At 40.6% G+C, this 23,142-nt stretch overlaps 1 protein-coding gene across 2 annotated transcripts in view; it reads right to left on the reverse strand.

The window, feature by feature from the left end:
- FMN1 (formin 1) overlaps positions 1 to 23,142 on the reverse strand; it is a 393,533-nt gene that overhangs the window by 198,498 nt on the left and 171,893 nt on the right. For both annotated transcript variants that reach the window (XM_081108000.1, XM_081108001.1), the window contains one exon: positions 6,084 to 6,844. In XM_081108000.1, the coding sequence (XP_080964126.1) occupies positions 6,084 to 6,844 (761 nt within the window). The remainder of the gene's footprint in view (positions 1 to 6,083; positions 6,845 to 23,142) is intronic.

The raw sequence follows: 23,142 nt of genomic DNA on the forward strand, positions 1-23,142 counted from the left end.
GCATGTATGTGACATATGTGAGTTATAAGATATGACAGTATAATAAATACCAGTGAAATCATCACCTACGGGCTAGAATATTTTCAATGAAGTACATCCATCTACATGCTCCTTCCTCAGGCCTCACCTATCATTCAACTTCAAGTGGTATTTATCTCAGCGGCACTGAAGAAGGGGGATCTTAGGGCTGCTGGTTTGGAGCTCACAAAATTTCTGGGAAGCCGGGGAGAGGATGCTTGGAGGGAGGTGATGTGAAGCATAAGGCAGATTGTTCAGACTCACCCCTGTCACCTCTGTACCTGTACTGCTTGGCCCAGCTCCCAAGGACTGAGCTCAGGTCAGTACAACTAGTGCTATACCTCATGTTCTGAAGCAAATTGGGTCTGGCAGTCAGGCTGAGCGCTTTGTCACCATTTATAACATTGTTTCTGTGGGGAAAATACATTTCCAATAATAAATAAATAAATTCTGAAATATCACCTCTCAGTGAGTTGGCGGTAACTGGCATTTCGTGGGGCAGTGACAAGAATTCACTTACAATGGACCATCTGCTCTCGTGGTCAACTCTTTTCTGACCACTAAACTTACAGTTTTAGCTCAAAAGAAGAGGAAGAGGGAGGCAGAAGGAGGAAGGAAGAAAAAAGAATGGAGATGGAAGTAGAGAAGGGGGAAAGGGGGTAGAGGGGGAAAGTGAAGGGAGGAAGGAGAAGATACTAGGAAGATAGATATTTATCAGGAAGCTGAAAAAGTAGATAGATTAGGATTTCTTTTTCGTTAACTAAATGTCTCTTCCCTTTTCTAGAATCAGAAAATAGATTTTTTTATAAAAGCAAAATGGCAAGAGTTAAAAATCAGTTCTCATTAGTAGTGAAAAGCAATCTAGATGGATGAGAGGTGGTGTATATATAACATGGGAAAAATTCATATTTTACTCCCAGTTCCCTAATAGACCAAGACCAAAACTTTTCATGTGTACATTATACAAAGTGCTTACAACATCCAGTTATATAAAATATTAAAATACCATTTCATCCCCTTTGAAAGAACACATCTCAAATAATTTTACTTTTTTCCATAACTAAATGCTACACAGAATCTTTAGACCATTTTAGTTTAAAAGAAGTAGTCGGCCCTGGCCGTTGTGGCTCAGTTGGTTGGAGCACCATCCCATGCACCGAACGGTCTCCAGTTTGATTCCTGGTCAGGGCACACACTCAGGTTGCGGATTCAATCCCCATTTGGGGTGAAAATGGGAGGCAACCAAACGATGTTTCTCTTTCACCTCTCTCTCGCTCTCTCGCTCTCTCTCTCTCTCTCTCTCTCTCTCTCTCTCTCAAAATAAATAAATGTGTGTGTGTGTATATGTATATATATATATTTATTTATTTAAAAGATAAAATAAAATAAAACAAGAAGTCATGATCTGAGGAACAAAAACTCTTGCCATAATAAGAGAGATGAAATGTGTGGTGCAGCAGGAAGTGCCATGTCCCAGTCTTCACACATCACAGTGGGAAGCCTCCTGCTCCCCCAAAGTCAGGCTCAAGCTGACAAGTTCACCTAGTAGGGCTCTCCCGATGTCCGGAAAGTCAGTACATTCATCCACTTTTCATTAGGCTCAAAACTGAAGCCCTAAATTTATGGTAAAACTGATAAGAGCTTGAACATTCCATTGTTTTCTTTCTCAAAATGGCCAAGTACATAAGGAAGGAGAAACACCAACAATGATTATCTGCAGCTTGACTTCGTCCCACCTTCAACCCGGACAAAGGACCCATAGTGCCTACCAGCACTGTAATAGCCCTGCTGCAGTCATGATAGTGGTTGCGCAGAAAATCTGTGGGGAATGAAGTGTGGGCACAGGTGTGAGACACAGGTGTGAACAGCAATGTGTGCTGTCTGACCAGGTGGGATTCATCACCCAGGAAGGGCTGCACATTAATTTCAGGACACTAATAAGAGAACACAGCTCCAAATAAATATTCTGGAAAATTATTTCTTAGGAAATGTCATCTGAGTCTTGAATGGGAAAAGGGGAATACTAGTACTTTAGCTAAAGGTAGGAGCTATTTCAGGGTCATCTCATGTTTTTTTTTTTTAACCATCACTTGGAAAATTATAAAGCATCAACATTAAAAAACGTATCAGGATTTTCTCCACATAAACTCTTGGCCCTTATTTTTTGGTGAGAAGAAAGGGGCCAATATGAAGTACCTAATCAACTTAGTTCACCATATGCTTAGTATTCCCACTCCTCCTATATTGATTTCCAGTTATTTTATAATTGTGAATTATATGTTATCTTCTTCAATATCCTGCTTTTTCTAAGTAAAATGTTATATAAATTGAAAATTTCACCACTGTATCTGGATTTGTGAATAATTTCAAAAACAGCCCAAGTCCCATCAGCAGATGAGTGGATAAAAAGCAGTGGTATATTTACATAGTGGAATACTATGTGGCTGTAAAAAATAAAGAACTCTTACCATTTGCAACAGCATGGATGGACCTGGAGAGTATTATGCTAAGTGAAATAAGCCAGTCAGAGAAAGACAAGTATCACATAATCTCACTTATATGTGGAAATTAATAATGAAAATAAACTGTTGAAAAAATACATCCAGAGACTTAAAAGCATGGAATAAGATTGACAAATTTCAGAGGGAAGGCAGGGGTGAGGCGATGGATGGGAAAGGAGTGATTAACGGGGGAACTTGACATGGATATACACATAGCACATAGACATAGACAATAGAGTGGGGAAGGCCTGGAAGGGGCAAGTGCTGGGTAGAGGGGGTTAATGGGGGGCAAAAACAAACAAACAAACAAACAAACGGGACACCTTTCATGCTTTTAACAATAAAGATAAATTAAAAACCAAACCAAAACTTAAGAAAATGTGTTCTGTATTTTCTGTTCTCTGTAAACAAATGAACGTCAAACCTAGAGAGTAGTCAACAAGCAACTCAACGGAGAAACCAAGATGGTGGCATAGGTAAACACCTGAAATTGCTGCCTCGAACAACCACTTCAAAACTACAACTAAAAGACAAAATGGACATCATCCACAACCACAGGAAGGCTGGCTGAGTGGAAATTCTATAACTAGAAAGAAAGAGAAAAGCACACTGAGACTCAGAGGAGGTGTGGAAGTAAAGTGCAGAGGTATGGAGGTGCGCGGAAAGGGCTGGCAACTGAGGACTCGGTTGTCTTTTTCAATCGGGAGGGAGACACAAGCTCCTGACTGCTCTGAACCCCAGTTCTGGGCGAGTCTCTGGGGACCCAGACTCATGCGGGGAGAAACTGGACTGTCTGGCAGCGGGCGGAACTCAAGGGTGGCTTTCTCTCAGAGGTGCTTGCAGCAATTACCAGGGGACACTGAGACCCAGGGCCTCTTAGGGCAGGGCTGAGGATCAGTCATAGTTGTTTGCTCCACCCTGTTGATTCCCTGTGACCCCACCCCACCCAAGCTGTGCTTATAGGCTTTTGCATATGAATGGCCTGGCTTTTGCAATCTAAAATTGCCTAACAAACTGTAGCTGGGTCAGAGAGACCCAGAACATCCAAAAGAAGGCCCAAGGCCCCACAGCAGCTTGCACTGCTTCACAGCTGGGCCTCATCTGGGTACCTCCAAACCCCAAACAAAGAAGAGGAATCTGCAGATCTCTCCATAGCTCCTGCTGGGTAGCCTCAGGCAGAGGTTAAATTAGCACCTCCTTAGAGATCCAAGAGCCAGTGTACCCAGTGGTCAGAGTGGGACCATCCAGATTACAACTCCTCAGATCCATAAGGGTCACACTCAGGGGCAGACTTAGTGAGCACCAAAGCCCCACTGAAGCAAGCCTTGCCCCATAAGGGCATCTCCAGCACAGAAGTTCTCCCCCGTAGACACAGCTGATTCTCACAGCCAATTGGCCTGGAGGTCAATTCCTCCCAGTGATAACTACAACAATCAAGGCTTAACTACAAGACTGTGCACAAAGCCCACAAAGGGGTGCACCAAGAGCGTCCACCTCACGTAATTGAGGAGGCTGAGCCACTGGGCCCTACAGGACACCTAGCACAGAAAGCCACTCTATCAACACAGGGAAGCATAAAAAATGCGGAGACAGAAATGGAGGAAAGCAAACTACTGGATATAGAGTTCAAAACCACACTTATAAGGTTTTTCAAGAATTTTCTAGAAACTGCCGATAAATTTAGTGAGACCCTCAATACGTCTAGTGAGACCCTTGAGGATATGCAAAAGGACCAACTAGAAATTAAGCATACACTGACTGAAATAAAGAATAATATACAGAGATCCAACAGCAGACTAGAGGATCGCAAGAATCAAGTCAAAGATTTGAAATACAAAGAAGCAAAAAACACCCAACCAGAAAAGCAAAAAGAAAAAAGAATCCAAAAATATGAAGATAGTGTAAGGAGCCTCTGGGACAACTTCAAGCGTACCAACATCTGAATTATGGGGGTGCCAGAAGAAGAGAGAGAGCAAGATATTGAAAACCTATTGGAAGAAATAATGACAGAAAATTTCCCCTACCTGGTGAAAGAAATAGACTTACAAGTCCAGGAAGCACAGAAAACCCCAAACAAAAGGAATCCAAAGAGGACCACACCAAGACACACCATAATTAAAATGCCAAGAGCAAAAGACAAAGAGAGAATCTTAAAAGCAGCAAGAGAAAAAGAGTTAGTTACCTACAAGGGTGTACCCATACCATTGTCAGCTGATTTCTCAACAGAAACTATGCAGGCCAGAAGGGAGTGGCAAGAAATATTCAAAGTGATGAATACCAAGAACCTACAACCAAGATTACTTTACCCAGCAAAGCTATCATTCAGAATTGAAGGTCAGATAAAGAGCTTTACAAATAAGAAAAAGTTAAAGGAGTTAATCACCACCAAACCAGTATTATATGAAATGCTGAAAGGTATTCTTTAAGAAGAGGAAGAAGAAGAAAAAGGTAAAGATAAAAATTATGAACAACAAGTACATATCTATCAACAAGTGATTCTAAAAATCAAGTGAATAAAAAAATCTGATGAACAGAATAAACTGGTGAATATAATAGAATCAGGGGCATAGAAAGGGAGTGGACTGACAATTCTCGGGGGGAAAGGGGTGTGGGGGTGCGGGAAGAGACAAAAAAAATCGTACACCTATGGATGAGGACAGTGGAGGGTGGGGGGGTAAGGGCAGAGGGTAGGGTGGGAACCGGGTGGAGGGGAGCTATGGGGGAAAAAAGAGGAACAACTGTAATAATCTGAACAATAAAGATTTAATTTAAAAAAAGAAGCAACTCAGCATCTCTCATTATCCTCTCAACAGGTTCCGAAATAAGGCGGAAGAAATCCCATTGAAATTTGTTTGATTTGAAGTTTCCAAACAACCATATCTTGCTGCCTTACAGACCCAGCTTAACAAGCTATACAAATGGAAGGTGCTCTTTAGCTATTCACATACTGGCACTTTCTCTGACAGGCAGCAGGGTATAAGAGATGAGGGTGCTGAGCAGTTAGGGGAACCAGAGTTTAACTAGAGAGTTTCTATTTTAAGACTCCCCTCTGACCTGAAGAAATAATGACTCAGCTATGTCTTGTTCTTGTAATAAAAAAAAATGAAAAATTACACATACCCATTAGAAACCAGATCATATGGTTGGTGATAGTATCTAAAGACAAGACAGATATTTAAAAAATCTTCAGTGAATCCATAGTATAGATTCCAGCTCAATGTCTTTGTGATTACTCACTAATTGTAGGAACGTTGGAGAAGGTTCTAGCTAAGACCTGAGCTCTTCTCTATTCTGTAAAGTGGAATGTTTATCTTAGAGAGGGATATGACACTGAACACATCATTTCTCTCAGCAGCAAACCATAGAGAATACAGACAAGATGTGGTGGGGACACACCATCTCCCCAAAACACTCCAAGGCATTCACTGTACCACACTTGAGAATGAGTGCTGCACTGCACATACAGAAATTAAACTGGGAAGGAAAAACATCACTTGTGCAAAAGTCTGGGAATTCATAAGTTGAAAATGGGCTGGGGAGCATAGGGGGAGTGGTTGAGCTTACCTCTTATCACTTATTTGTATTCTAGTCCAGTACAGAGGCTTCATGGGACAACTGGGCTCAATGGCTGGCTTCCGAGGACATTGGCTAGAAGAAGGGCCGACTCCAAAGAAGAGGCCAGGAGGAGGTGGGGGCACAAGTCCTGGGAGTGTTGGAGCAGGAGGAGGCCCCCCACTGCTGGGCAGAAAGGGTGAGCTAGGAAGTGGTGGTGGGGGAGGAGGCGGGGGAGGTCCAGTGCTTGGAGGCAGAGGAGGTGGCGGAGGTGGTGGTGGCCCTGCACTCACAGGTGGTGGCAGAGGTGCTGGTGGCAAAGGTCCAAGCCCAGGTGGTAGGGGTGGAGGGGGAGGGATGACTGCTGGTGGGGGTGGTGCTGTGGGGAGAGGCGATGCCTTCTCCTGGCTCGGTGAGATGCATTCCACAGACTGAAGTGGTGGAAGGATGTCTTTGCTGTCATTTGGCGGGGAGAGTTGGCTTAAAGAGGAGATGTTCAGCTTTTTGGGTATTATTTGGTTACTTCTGGTTGTCTTGCCTTCCCCTTCGCAGGGTTTGAGGAAAGTCTCTCTGTCTGTCTGGATGCACACATTTCTGTAGGTCTTGGGAGGGCAGTCATCGTTGGTGGAGATACACACATCTCTCATCTCTTCACATCCTCCGCGCCATCGGTGCTCTATCTCGTGTTTGAGGTTTTCGATGGTTTCTTCTAGTCTTGCTGTTATCACTGCATGCTCACCCCGGATGTGAAAGGCCTGAAGTTCAAACTGAACCTGGAGAGATAGGAGTAGGAAAGAAAGGAAAGCATTTATAAAAACAAAAACCAGAAATAAAAAAAATGCAATACCGTCCCCATGCCACCCGAGCACAGCTCACAGAAACGCAGGGCAATACACAGACGTCCTTTAGAGAATCCGATGGGGTGTAAATTTCACTTTATGAATTTTCCAAGGACTTAAACAGTTGGAGTAGAGGCAGAATTTCATCCAGTATGAACTCATGGGGAATAATTATCATGGATTAAGGCTTAAAGTAAAACTGTCATCTAAGAACTTTCACCCGGTTTTAATATCAAATGCAAGACAAAATTTTTAATAAAGGTCTGAACATGCATGACTACATCTTTTATTACTTTTGGATTTGGCTTGGAAAAAGAACATTTTAAGAAAAAAATAGATTTGGAGATCCTTGGAGCTGCTGCTCTCACAGTCTTCCTCAGAATGTCTGTTCTATGGGGTTTCCTGGTCAACACAGCAGAAACAAAGGGTGCAAGAAGAAGCTATGACCTATGTGTATTTTCTTAAAAAGTTTTCACAACAAAGCTGCTCATGACAAGTATTTGTATCTTTCATAATCATTCACAATATAGTAATAAATAAGCAATATAAATGCATAGAAAATGAGAATATAACAATTTGCTATGTTTTTGCTACATACCCAGCATTTTAAACTATACTTTATGACAGTCTTTTTAATACTTTTATATTTTCAGTTATTTCAATGCCTTAAGTCTATGGTTTTATACATATTAACACAGACCTGGCATACTCCCAGTATTAACTAGTCTATTTCCAGTTAGCCTATTACAGTTAACTGGGAAGCAGTCAAATTTATAATTTTATTAGAGTTTCAAAAATCTAGTTAAGAGTAATTAAACATTCCCAGTGAATTTATTTAATTTCTGCCTACCCATCTGATTGTAAACTCCACAAGATGAAATCAGAGACAGTGCCTTAATTTCTGTATCCCAGCAGCCTGCACAGCACGTACGTAGTACTGAAGAGATGGATAAAAACCACTGCCACAGTTATATTCAGCCACTGTCCAAAGAGCCTTCCTGTGTCTAATAAAACTGTCTTCACTCTAATTTAAGCCCCCAAATATCTACAACACCAAAGTGTATACAAGGATAGATTCATTTTGCATTGAAAAGGTAAAGAAATACTTTTAACTGCCTAGTCAGAAAAGATTAAAAGACATAGGAAGATTTCCTACTTTCATTAAGACACTTCTAACTGTATTTTTGCTAGGTTCACCTCCCCCCCATGAGTCAACTCCTTCATACCTATGGTCAGTAGAATTAGAGACAAGGCTTTTCTGAAGCTGACTTTGTCATATGTGGATATGGCAGCCTCCGATCCAACTCAGAAAGAATTACCCAGTTCAGGGCACCATGTATTTCTTGTCTAACACAGAGAAGTTAGTACCTGAGTTCTGGATTCATGCGACCTGGTTCACGTCTGCTTAGCCACTGGCTAGCTCTATGTTCTTGGGCAGGTAACTTTGTGTTTTCAAGCTGGAACTTCCTCAAATGTAAAGTGAGGGTAATAGTGAACCACCTCTAGGGTTTTTATAAAGATAAAAGGAGATACTTCCTATAAAGCAACAGGCATTATACCTGAAACTTAGTAAGTTCTGAATAAATGGTACTGTTAGCTACTGTTGCTCATGTTAATATTACAGTAAGAGATGAACAGACCTCTAATTCTTTGAAATGTCCAAATCATACCACCTTTGTGGAGTGATGGGCAGCAAACGAGGAAACGCTTACTCAGGATAAACAATGTCCTACAAATACAATCATTTAGCCGATCTTTCATGAGTTCCACTACCAAATGCCTGGAAGTAATTTCAAGCTTCACTCAACTATGTGATCAAGATAATCTTTGTTTCAACATCTTACGCCATCTTTCTCTCCGTCTCCCTCCCCTGCCCACCTCCACCCAGAGCCCAAGACTGATTCCCATCCTGAATTACTTGCCACCATTTCATTTTAGTGAATAGTTCAGTTCGGCCACAACAAACTAACTCTTGGTTGTTATTCCCAACTAAACTTTTTCCAAGGAGGTTAAGTGCCAAATAATATTGATGGGCCAATAATTTTACTCAATCTTCAACTTCTTAATAATATGAAAAACTTGTAAGGACATGCTCACAGAGAAACTTTCCCTTTATCTCACAGCTAGCCTGTAACTATACCAAAGGCCCTGGTCCCCACCTCTCTAGCTTTTCATCCAACCAACCATCTTTTGAATCCGCTGAAGCTGAGGTATTCAGCTAAATACAGTTTTTGTGGTCCTGTAATGCATTTGCTTAATGTAGAGGGCAGAGTACAAATTGCACAGATTATTTTAGCTCCCTGTACTTCAGTTTTCTCATAAATAAAATGGGGATGATAACAGAATTCACCTCATTAGGCAGTTATGAGAAGCAGATGAGTTAATATGTGTAAAACAACACATAGAGGAGTTGGAGCATAGTAGATGCTATATTATCATTATTGCTATCTCCTTGCTACGGGGCAGATAAAAGAACAGTGGCCATACCAACTTGCTTTTGACTCTTGGCACGCTCCTCAGTTCCATGTTCTATCCATATAAAGCAAAAGTAAAGAGATCTAAATCCTTCTTTACCCTTCTAGATGTCACTTTTTCTTTCTCACTCTAACTCTTCCTAGTCACAGCAGAGTTTTTTTTTGTTGTTTTTTTGTTTTTTGTTAAATAAAGCATAGAACTCTTGCTTTATCTATTTTCTCATCCATCTTCCATTCAACCAATTACAATTGGCTTCTGCACCCACTGTCTTATTGAAACCGCATGATTTTAGTGTTACAACTGGTCAGTACTTTTAAAAAATATATATATACTAGGGGCCCGGTGCACAAAATTCGTGCACTGGGTGTGTGTGTGGGGGGGGGGGGGGGAGAGTGTCCCTCAGCCCAGCCTGCCCCCTCTCACTTACTGGGAGCCCTCAGGCGTTGACCCCCATCACCCTCCAATCGCCTGATCGGCCCCTTGCCCAGGCCTGACGCCTCCGCCAGAGGTGTCAGGCTTGGACAGGGGACCCCCATCTCCCCCCGATCATTGGCTCTGGCAACCGCCCAGGCCTGAGGCCTCTGGCCCAGGAATCATGCCTGGGCAGGGGACCCCCATCTCCCTCTGATCGCTTGCTCCAACCCCCGCCCAAGCCTGACGCCTCTGACCCAGGCTTCAGGCCTGGGCAAGGGGACCATCATATCCCCCCAATCCCCGGCTCCGCCCCCCACCCAGGCCTGATGCCTCAGCCAGAGGAGTTGACCCTCATCACCCTCCGATCACCAGTCACCGGATCGGCCCCTTGACCAGGCCTGAGGCCTCCGGCAGAGGTGTCAGGCCTGGGCAGGGGACCCCCAGCTCCCCGCGGTTGCAGGCTCCACCCCTGCCCAGGCCTAATGCCTCTGGCCTAGGCGTCCGGCCCAGGCAGCAGGGACCTGCAGTGGCAGCGGGGGGCGCCGCGATCATGGGCTTCGCTTTAGGCCCAGGCAAGGGACCCCTAGCTCCTGGGACTGCCAGCTTCGACCGTGCCCAGCTCCCATCGCTGGCTCCACCCCTACTTCCTGCTATCACTGGCCAGGGTGGCAAAGGTGCCTGATTCTCCGATCATGGCTGGGGGGCTCTTAGCTCCCCCCTGGGTTTCAGATCACTGTCAGTGGCAGGGGGCTTCTTCCTGCTTTCCCTTTCGCCTCCCTGCTTTGTGCCTACATATGCAAATTAGCCGCCATCTTGTTGGCAGTTAACTGCCAATCTTAGTTGGCAGTTAACTGCCAATCTTAGTTGGCAGTTAACTGCCAATCTTAGTTGGCAGTTAATTTGCATATAGCCCTGATTAGCCAATGAAAATGGTATCGCCGTACACCAATTACCATTTTTCTCTTTTATTAGTGTAGATTATTGATTTTTTACAGAGAGGAAGGGGGAGGGATAGGGAGTTAGAAACATTGATGAGCGAGAAACATCGATCAGCTGCCTCCTGCACACTCCCTACTGGGGATGTGCCCGCAACCAAGGTACATGCCCTTGACTGGATTGGAACCTGGGACCCTTCAGTCCACAGGCCAACACTCTATCCACTGAACCAAACCAGTTAGAGCTTGGTCAGCACTTTTTAAGTCCTCTAGTCCTTTGGGCTGCATTTTTAAAGTTGACCGTTGCCCATGCCTTGACATTCTCTCTGTTTCTGTAAACTTCCAATATACCCTCGTGACCCACCCCCATTTTCCTCCCACTGCTGGGCTCTCTCCAGTCAATCTGTGGACTCCTTTTCCTCTATTCATCCCTTTCATGCTTTTCATCAGGCATCCTCCTTGCCATTTTATCTTTCTCAAATGATACAATCCTCAGGGTCATCTTTTGTATGCATATAAAATGACACTCACTATAAACTGTAACTTCCAAATTGTTACCTTCAAACTGTAATTCCAGCTATCCTCTTGTCTGGTCTATCTGCATACTTAACCAGCCATCTCAGACTCAATACATCTGCAAACGAAGTCGTCATCACTAAACCTCAAGTTATCCCCCCTCTGAAATCCCTCCTTGCAGTTAATAGTGCCCTTGTCCTCCCAATCATCACATCCAGAAGCCTGGATGCCATGCTGAGTCCCTTGTTCTCTCCCATTCCCAACATGTTATCAATTAGTTACATTAATTTCTCTGATTCATCCCTTTCCTCCCATTCTCAACTTTTCTTTACCTTTACCTGGACAATAGCAAGAGCCAACTAATTCATTTTAATTCATTTTTCCCATCCAAGTTTGGCTACATTGGCTCTAGAAGGATGAAAAAAAAAAGCCGATCTTTATTTCTTAAAACCCTTTCAATAATTGGCCATTACTCTCAGACTGACACTGAAAACCCTTTAGCATGAACACACAAAACTCTTCCCATCCGTTTTCTACCAACTTTCTCCACTTTGGCACCTGCCCCTTTCCCAGATGTGTCCTGAACTCCAATGTTACATATCATCTTGCCTCTCCAGGGACCACGCTCTTTTATGCATCTGAGTCTTTGCAAATGGTGCCCTCTCTCAGTACCCCTCTGCTGCAAACACCCAAGGCAAGCGGACAGATTACCAAGCACAGATCCCATGAATGGCTTCCTTACAAACTGTAGTCACCGAGAGGAAGAATTACCAAATAAGGAGGAAATACTAATTTCCATGTACTCCATATCAATATGCTGAGATTATAGTAAGAAACCCTTCTGACCATTAAAATTTAAATGGCCCACATAAAGAAACAACTTACCTTTGCCCTTCCCTGTTTCACAACCCCTTTGATCATTCGGATTTTGTCTTGGTTGTGTTCAGAAGCTCAGCATGACACAGTAATTGAAAGTGATTAAAGTAATAAGTACCTCATTCATTCTGTATCTGTCCATATCCTATCAATTATTGCAAATTGTGCCTGGCTCTGCTATAAATGAAGAATCTCAAGTCCATGCACACCATGAGCCGAGCCTTTGGGAAAGCTAGTTTTTAACCCCATTTTTCACTCTACTTCCTGTGAAGTGCCACTTCTACTTTGCACATGGAAACCATGTGCTGTTTCCTATCTTGTGTCTAGAGCCATAGCTAGAAGGACTGTTAATGATTTGTGAATCAAACACAGAGTAGAACTTTCTGTTGGATAAGCATGGACTGCTGGATAATGTTTGCCTGGGGTCCCGGGAATCTTTATGAAATGTCAAGCCCAGGTTCTTACAGCCAAAGTTGTAGCTAAGGCTGGGTCAAGGGAACATAATGCTTTAAAACCCTGCCAACTATCTTTCAGTGTCCTCTACTTTCACATCGAACATGGAGTTTGTACACAGAAGACAAAAGAAACCTTCCATTCACTTTCAGATAAATGCTCCTTGGGACATATAAAGCATTATGGGTTTCCCTCTCCCTGATCCTCTCTGCTAAAAATCTGTTTTTCTGCATTCATCTCAATATATAAGTTGAAAGGACATAGGTGCTGAGGTTTCACATTTTTCCAGTTTTCCCCAAGTTTTATCTACTAGACTTCATTCAGTCTCTCTATCTCCCTTTACTCTTAACTTGATTGCTTCTCTTATTTTCATGTTTAATCACATCCTCTTTCCACCTGCAATAATCAGTTAACCTACACCCATCTCTTTCTAAACAAGATTCAAATTCACAATCTTTCAGAGAGTAAACCCAATTAAGCGATTCTGTTCGAATCATCCTTTTCCTTCACTAGCACTATTTTTATGTTTAATGTACTGGCTACCATTAGACAGCTTTGTAATAATAATAATAATAATAATAATAATAATAATCATACAGTGATGGGCAGGACCATCCTCACATATCATCATTCAGTTGGTCTGAGATGGTGTCCTTAGAGCTCCCCAAGAAGTTCCAATGTGCGGCCAGAGTTAAAACCAACAGTAAGTGTTCTTAATCTTTACTGTGCTCCAAACTCAGCTGAGAGAGTATATCATCAGAATATTGGTGGATTATTTTTGGTAATGATTACTTGGGTCATTTCAGAATCTCCAAAGTAATTTGTGTTACTTGAAAAAGCCCCTTCCTATTCTGACATGTCCCCATAAGGGGAGAATCCCTCCATTACCACTACTGAGAACAGTTATTCTCCATAGCACATAAGCCTAAATGCTTTACATGGCTCTTCAAAACCTGCCCTTTGCTTGCTTACTTTTCCAGATACTTCTCTATCCTTTCCCTATGTTGCACCATTACAGATATAAACATATGATCAACTCCCACATCTGTATGCTTTCATGCATGCTTTTCCCCCTACTTAAAACACCCTTTCTCTCCATTTTCACCCAGTGAAAGCTCCAAGGACAATTCAGTCCATCTCAACTGAACCTTCTGGCTTAAGCTTTTCTTAATTCTTCCTGACAAAAGTTTTCCTTTGATTTTGTTGCCAAAGAACTTGCTAGGTTCACATTACACTAGAGTCATTTATGTTTATCTTCTTTGCAAATCTTAAAGCTCCAGGCAGTTGGTGACCATGTCTTATTTGTGTTTGAACTTCCAGAACAGTGCACACTGCTTCGCTGGTTAGTGATCCATAAATGCTTATTGGATGGAATTATGTCTTTATCTTTCAATATTAAGACTTTCTTGTGCCTTTGTATTGCCCACCAAACTAGACTTGAAGATCCACAAAATTTTACATAGAGAGACAGGTGGTTGCCTTCCTCTCTGTCACCCAATGAACAGCATAAATGATGAGATTCCATAGTTGTTATTGCCTAGAAAATTCAGATAAAACATCTAGACTTTTTAAAAAGTGCAGGTATCTCTAAAAGTTGATGTTGACCATATTTAATTTTAACAATTCAAAATACTTCATGTAGATAAGTGTTCTCTCTACAGTAAGCTTAAAGACTGTTCTCATAAATATAATAAACTATCCAGTAGAATTGAAGCACATTTGTGATTCTAATCTGATTAGAAATTGGGCTCTAGGCAATTTCCCCAGCCCTCCTTGGGGGCTGGTCCTCCCTTCCCCTACCAAATCCTCATTATTTTTTAATATCCTCCACATTACCACTGCTCAGAGATATCATCAAAGGAACACATTGTACTGAAACCCAAGCAACAGTGGGAGACTTTAGCTTGTCTGGTCCCCACAAATGTGTCTGTCAAAAAGAAAAGTGCCCACTGATGAAAGATATCATCAAAGTGCCAAGCACTGCGGAAAAATCATCCATTAGCATTCTGTTGTTATGAACATTCTCTCCTAAGGGTGCTGCCAGGGCCCATAAAATTCAGGTTATCTGCTATACAACTTGAGCAAGTCAACCTTTTCCAGGTACCCTTCCAAATATGACATTCTTAGAGTGGGAAAAGCAAGACAATTCCTGAGACTGCTCAGAAGTACAATGAAACTTCACTGCTTCAGAAAAACAGTGTAAGCAGAGGAAAGGAAAGGAAAACGGGGCTGGAGGACATGAAATGCCTTGAAGGGAAGGGATTCCATTCTTACATACTTCGTAGGTAAGGCAAGAAGATGAATGCTCTATGGCTTTGCATATGGGCATCCTGGCTTTTCTGTTCTGCTTACAAAGGTTGCACAGACTTCAAAAACCCCCTACTTAACTGACACTTCCTGCTGTAAAAACAAAAGTCTCCATTAATAAAAATAATGGCTTTGGGTTTGATGAAAATCCCACAAGTTAACAATACCTGGTTTTAATTAGCTGTGATCAATACTTTTTTTTTTCTTATCAGAAATAGATCACATTGTGTTATAACTAAGAGGCCATCCCGGGGACACTGGGAAACATGACACACATCTGACACATCTCCGTAATTGCAACTTGCTAGGAGGGTTAAAGAAATAGAGGAAAAGAGCAGGAAAAGAAGGAATAAAGAGCAAAAGAGAGATGAAATAACACTTGAATTGACTCAGGAGTAAAACCCAATCCACACAGTGCTCAAGAGTCCAGGTTAAACCACACAGGTGTAAAAGCAGTGCTATCTCCAGTAATTATCTGTCGCGCTGATGGCCAGTCCTGATAGTAAGGGAAGTGAAACCAACATGGAGTGAGCGTGTAAACACTGCACTGGGCGCCTTCATTTAGTCCTTGCAACTCTGTAAAGCAGACAGATGTTCTGGACGATGTGGTAACTTGTATAAGAACATAACTTGTACAGCAAGAAAGGAATTTGAATCCTGATCAGGTATGAAAATTCATGCTCTTTCCACTTTACCATTTTGAATTGATATCAATTGACAGTGGCTAAAATAATAATTCATAATTACTGACTGACAGCATTACATACTACATATGCCTTGCAATGCATTTGTATTATATTAATGCATATAATTATGGCAATATCCTGTAAGAATGCTGGTATTGTAGCTGCTTCCTAGATGAAGGAAGGCACAAAGAAATTAAGTAAACTGCCAATGAGACAAACTCAAAGTCTGACCTTTTACCCTAGTCTAGTGCTCTTTGCACCTCATCAGGATTCTGAATCATCAGTAACCCTCCCTGTTCAATAGTACTATTTAGGAAGTCAGACTGCTAACACAAAAATGGAGATACTTTCTCATTAAAGATACTTTCTTTAAAATATATGCCCTCCATCCTTCTGGAAAAGAACTGGAGTCATGGAGTAAATAAATCTGAAGGTTTCTGGTTCCCAGTCAGGTGGGAGGGCAACACTGCCTGAGAGTCAACAGATCTGCATTCTGCTCCATTACTCCAGTCATTAGCTATTTGCACTTAGCCAATTCTTTCCCACTTCCTGTAATCTTCATTTTATTAGTATCTAAAATGAAAGGTTTCATTACTTAACACTAATTTGGTTATAAAATGCTATTCCTACACCCAAGACTTCATTATATCTTTCTATCAAAACTTCCCAGGCCCTGCTGATGTGGCTCAGTGGTTGAGCATCGACCTATAATCCAGGAGGTCATGGTTCGGTTCCTGTTAAGGGCACATGCCCGGATTCTGGGCTCAGTAGGGGGCATGCAGAAGGCAGTTGATCAATGATTCTCTCTCATCATTGATGTTTCTATCTCTCTCTCCCTCCCTCTTCCTCTCTGAAATCAATAAAAATATATTTAAAAAAAAACTTCCTAGAATGCAGCTCTGCTCATGACAGCTGCATCAGGACTTAAGCACAGTATTATCTAACCAATATAAATAAAGAACCCCAACACTCATTATGAATGCAGAAGTACACACAAGGCCAAACAGACTCATTAAGTGGCTCTGAAAACACACCAGTAGTTCAGTATGCAGTACAGATGGAAGCTGTGAATTATTTTTGAAATATGACCGTTATTACAAGTATTCAGGAATATACTTCAAAAAATAAACAAATATAATTATGCACAGTCATCCAAAGAAGTAGTGGGGAAGAAAAATAAACAAACAAAAAATCTTTGAAATGTGGAGTGAGGTTCCTACCTGGGACACAAAATAAAGAACCACTGTAGCCAAGAGTGCTTTTGTGAAATAAAAGGAAAAAAAATAAAATCATTATTCATGGGAGATTCTGGTAACAATTTATTTTTTTAAGTTATTAGACTCACTAAATATTATGTGGGTCACAGAATGGGTATACCTGGGGATATCCATGGAAATGATTTTCAGACTTCATTTTTCCAAAGAGTAATTCTAAAACTAATGAGCAAACCCAAGACTGTACATTTCTAGGCAATGAGCCAACATACTAAGTACTTCTCTATTAAGAGAGAGGACTTGGAATTTTATGTTGCATTATTATTATCACTACTGAAACTACAGTTAGAAGAATGAGGTATATACGACCCATTCCAGAGTACATATGACATTAGAAGCATCAGGTAGTAAATCCTGGTCCTTAAAACTGACAAACTGAGGCACTTCAAGTAATTAGAGCAATTACTTTAATATTTTTTTTCTTGCCTCATGCATTTCTTCTTTTATTATTATTTATTTTTTAGAGAGAGTGGAAGGAAGAGGGAGAGAGAGAAAGAATCATCAATGTGAGAGCTGAACATTGATTGGCTGCCTCCCACACATCCCCGACTGGGGATCGAGCCCCCAACCTGGGTATGTGTCCAGACCTGGAATTGAACTAGCAACCTTTCAGTTCACAGGACAATGCCCAACAATTGAGCCACAGTGGCCAGAGCCCGGACCATACATTTCTATGAAAGAATACCATACTATGGCCAATGCCCATCTGTCCAATAGTATCACTTTGGAAACTATGAAATGGATCCCTCAATTATGTTTGCCTCACATACTCCCAACTTTGTATTTTTTTATTGAAAAGGGGTAAGAAATTAAAAATGGTATTAGGTCACTTAAATAGCATTGTCCAATTGGAGCAAGTAAGGAGGGACTACTTGTTGAATTCTTTCTAATATTAAAAGTAAAGATGAAACTTCTGCATAAGATTCTAAGATTGCTGATTAGAAAAACATTTTCCATATCTTTAACAATTTTATAGCATTCTGGCAGTGAGAAGAGGCTCAAGAGAGAGAGTGATTGTGATAAATTTCCTACTTATGGGCTTACTCTTCATAGTGGTGTTGTTAAAAGCAACAGACTGTAAAGAAGTCTTCATTATAGCAAAGTGAGATGAGAGTGTGGTCTCTCTACCATCTAATACTCAAACAAACTTTAACAAGCATCTACAATACACCAGGTATTGCGAAAAGAAAATTAAGGACAAGAACTGTATGATTTTATTCATATGTGAAAAATAAAACAAGAACAACAAATGAACAAACAAAACAAACATATACACATACACAAATCCAAAACCAATAGACACAGACAACAGAATGGTGGTTACTGGTGGGGAAGGAGTGAGGGGAGGACAGAGGCTAAAGGGGATCAAATATTTGGTGGTGGAAAGAGACTAGGCTTTGGGTGGTAAGCACACAATGGAGTACACAGATGTCATATTATATAGTTGCAAACCTGAAATTTGTATAATGTTATAAACCAATGTTATCCCAATGAATTTAATGAAAATTAAAAAAGAAATCCGCCCTGGCTGTGTAGCTCCATTATTTGCATCATTATCCTGACTGTTGGTTAGTTGTTCAATCCCCGTTCAGGGTGCATGTAGTAGTCAATCAATGAATGCATGGGTGGGTGGAATGACAACTCAATCTATCTTCCTCCCGTCCTTCCTTCCTTCCTTCCTTCCTTCCTTCCTTCCTTCCTTCCTTCTTTCCTTCCTTCCTTTCCTTTCCTTTTCCTCCCTTCCTTCCTTCCTTCCTTCCTTCCTTCCTTCCTTCCTTCCTTCCTTCCTTCTTTCCTTCTCTCCTTCTCTCAATAAATCAATAAATTAAAAAATTAAGAAAAAAGAAACCATCCACACTTTGAGAATTTCTAGCTGAAAAGAGATAGTTGTGAATTATTTTTCATTTTCAACACAGCTGAGCTATGTGGGTCTTACATTATTATTATTATTATTATTATTATTACTACTACTACTACTACTACTACTAGAGGCCCGATGCACAAAATTCGTGCAAGAGTAGGCCTTCGCAGCCCCGGCTTCCTCTGGACAGTCGTTCTGCTGTTCGGCCATTTGGTCGGTTTGCATATTATGCTTTTATTATTATAGATTGTTATTATTAAGACATAACTTTTTCATTGACAACTGAAGAAAACCAAGGACAGTCAATTTGTGCAGCAAAGACATCCCAGGTTGTCTGTGTTGCCTTCCTTATCCAGTAATGAGACACTCCAGGCCCAAACACTCATAACCAACCTCCCAGAATATAATCTCATGAGTAAGCAAGGAATAGTTGGCTTCCTACCTTAATATTTGAACAAATGACCAATGACGTGTGCCTAGGCCACAACCACCTTCTCTTTGCCACTTTGAGCTTTCCCAGGGATTAGTCACTTGATAAATCTGCCATTGAATGGGTTTTAAATTATAGGCTAATCGACAGGGAAAACAAACAAAAGGGTTTATGTGTTTTTCATTAAGATCTGGGCTCTGGCCTAAGATGCCTCCTTAGAGGAACCTAGGAGGAGAAATGTCTTAAATATCCCAAAATTGCTCACCCCAGCCAAAAGGAGCCCTCATTATACAAGACATAAGGTGAAATGCCAAAAACAAAGGGCTCACAAAATTGAGTATAGTCTTCATTCTCTAAGTAACAGACCCAAGGAGAAATATTTTCTACTATAATTGGAGAGGCTGGGTTCAGTAATGGGAAAAACACTAAAATCATGGTCAGAGTGCCTCAATTTAGTTCAGCATAAGACTGCTGTATGATCTTAAATTTGCTTCTTATCTCTGGCTATTTTCTTCATCTGTAAAGCAAACGGGTCAGAAAAAGATTAAGAAGCTTACAAACCAGTTTTCTAGGGATCCATGGAGGTGTTTCAGTAGTTTTGCAAACACTTAGTTTTAATGTTATTTTAAAAGTATATTTAACCTGTAGTCCCAAAGTGTCTAAAGAAGTACCTATGTCATAAAGAGACACAAATGTCCAAATTCCCTAAGATAAAAGTTGAACCTTTCTCCCCAAGGCTATAGCATTTTCACTTCTGTGGCCCTACTTCCAGAGCTCTCTCTCTCTAGGTCAGGGAAAAGGGGGTTAGTGGTAATTACCTAAGATGTATGGGTAATTCAATGTCATTCAGTGTCATTCTCACATTGCCAGGGAGTGAGTGACTACTGAAAGTTCATAGTGTTAGGCAGGATATTACGTTGCCTTTAACACTGTGATGTCTCATTTCTTCCTCTTTCTCATGGTCTATTTTCTATCACATTGTTTATTATTGATCTGATTTTCTCAAAGCAGTTGATCAATATGCCCTTTCAAGAATACAAGGTCCTAATTTCCTGCTCTGTAAAGAAAAGGGACCTCACGTCTTCTATTCCCAGGCCAACTTGAAGAGTTACTAATATTTTTCCTAAGCCAGTTTTTTTTTTTTTAAGTATTCAGTTAAAAGTACACCTTGGATTGATATTCTTTTTTCCCTTAGAGATACCACCTATAAAAACAGTCTGTTCCACAGTGCAATTAGAACAGTTTCTTTCTCTACTTACAGGGTCTCCAAAATAACAAGGTCTATCATCCCACCAGTAGGATAAGCTGCAAGTTCTCTGTAGTCTGTAAAGTGAAGGTGACATTACCTGTCCTACTTCCTAATCTATATTTCATGGGAAGTGAAAGGAACTCAGAATAACATAGTCAGAACAAACTAAGAAATACTCTGACTGAAAAACACTCAGAGTTTATATAATACTGGATACAATTAACAGCAACTAGTTGAGTTTATAGTGCATTGTCAGTTGGAAGCTACTAGCACAACCCATATGTCTCCTATGTATAGGTTTGTATGTATTTTTAAAATGGGTGAAAACAATGTGGTTTAAACAAAAATTAACATTTCTTCTAAATAAATTGCATTAAATAGGATCCATATGCCTCAGAATGCACATTAAAATAGACTAGCAGCATATCCTAAAACAAAAGCTACGGTACCTCTTATGTACAAGATACATTGATGTTTATGTCGAGATTCTTCTCATGCAATTTTTACACTTCATTAATAGGTACCTCTCTTGCCTTTTTACGCCTACCTAAAAAGTGCTCAAGTCCTTTCTTTTCACATCTACCCACTCCTCACAAAAAAGCAGAACACTTGCCTAATTCTGCCACCCTCACCCAAAGATAAAATCTCCCATTATGTTCACTTACAAATGTTACTCTCAAAGATTTTCAATTACCTACCGTCTTTGCATTTTTTGTAAAATAAAAAAACATTAAATTTCAGTTTACATTCAATATTATTTTGTATTTGTTTCAGTTGTACAGTGGCTAGCCAATCATATACTGTCTTTGCATCTTTACCATACCCTTTGTGTAATTTTTCAAACACCTAATTTAGATTGCCACCATTATACTGAAAAAATGCTGATGAGAATCACTAATAACTTCCCGAGTTACCCAATTTGATGGGACTCTGCAGCTGAACTTGAAGGTGGCCTCTCTTGCTTTCTCTGGTCCTCCTACCTTGGTGGTTATTCTGCCTACTACTGTGCTAGCTTCTCTTCCTCCTCCCACCTTCTAAATAGATCAGTTTTATAAGGACTCCCGATTTTGTCTCCTTCACTCACTGAGCATTCCTGGGATCATGAGTAGTGTCTGGTGTGTAGCAGGCACTCAGATAGTAATACCCCTAGCCAACCTGTAGAAGTCACTAAAGAGATTGTGCCTATGACTATTGCCTTCATAGCAAAAGGAAGAGAATGGGGCAGAAATTCTGAATAGTAACCATGTAAGCCCTGTTACATGTATGATTAAAAAGCCTCTAATCTATATGATGACTGCTATTAGCCCTCAGTGAGGTCCTAGTTGATAAGGGCATAGCTGTTGGAGACCATGTTCTTTCCAACAAGTCTCATGCAATTCCAGCACGCATAAACCCAAAGATGCAGGCCAGCTCTATTCAGACCTGGTAAGTTTGTTTCACTCGGTGGACCTCCAGGCCTGATTACTTTACAATATGCTCAGGGACTAAATGAGAGATGACAAATGGACGGACCCCAAATTAGTCAAAATAAACATTCAACTCCAAAGACATTCATAATGCCATCATTGTGAATACACAATCTTTTATTGGTAAGAATTTTTATAGTTCCCAATACATTTCCATTTCGAAATAATTGAGGAACCCACAGACATGTTTTATTCCATGTGCTTTCAAGTGTTATGAGTTAGTTTCCAATTTTCTTTTGCTGGGACAGACACCAAAATGATTAGAACAGGGGTCATATAAATGCCTGGATCAACAAAAAGAACCTTCAAACTCCACCCACGATAATGTGGGTGACAGGTTTATTCTTCACCATGGCTTGGCTCTTTTCGAGTTTCTGTATGTAAGCAATAAAACTTATCAAACATCTCTGGTTATACACCCATCTAAGAAGAGGCACAGATATTTCCAGAGCTGTGCTTGCTTCATTTGGAATATTTGCAATTGAGGACGCATGTGGTCTGACAGCACACAAGTGATAAAGTCCATCCACAGCACCTAAACTCATTTTCTTGAAAACAGAGGGAAACAGAATAATGTTCTTTTTGAGCATCAAGAGAATTCTGAAACTTCCTGACTACAGGGCATCAATACCCATGTTTTTTAGAAACAATTTTGACAAAGTATCATGCTGATTTATTTGAGCTCACAAAGATCTGAAGTAATATTTAAAAACAGATCTCTTTCTTTGTGTAAACATAGATTAAGAAAAATGTAAATCCCCCATCTAGGTTTATTTTTTTTTAAATGAGGATTTTAATTATGTATTTATAAATCTGGGGTGCTCAATGCCTTAAACAGTTAAGAAAATAAATGGAATTTGGCAGAACATTTGTTCTGATTACTAGATGTTTAATGACACTTGGAACATAGAGATGCATGTGAAATTACACTCAAGTATGATGCACACAGAAGAACTTGGAAAGGGCCAGATCTCATTTTGACTTAATTCTTTTCTCCTGGAATACAGACAAACCGCATTCTTGTTTTCCTCCCCCACTCCACTTCCCCTTGGGTTAAACTAGTGTATTACTTTTGATTGATATTCATCACCATAATTTGTGTTTTTTTGAAAGGATAATTGTTATAAGAATTACATTTTTTTACTTCTTCCAGTAATTGAAAGATATGAATTTACATCAGTATTCTTCTTTCCTAACTGACCAAACAGAGAGCATAATTCATGAAATAGTTTCAAAATCAATGTTTAACTATTCTATGCAAAGTTTAAATTTAGTTTGACAGAGGGTTAT

The sequence above is a fragment of the Myotis nattereri genome, assembly GCF_964212035.1.
Source record: "Myotis nattereri genome assembly, chromosome: 1".
NCBI classification, from domain to species: Eukaryota; Metazoa; Chordata; class Mammalia; order Chiroptera; family Vespertilionidae; genus Myotis; species Myotis nattereri.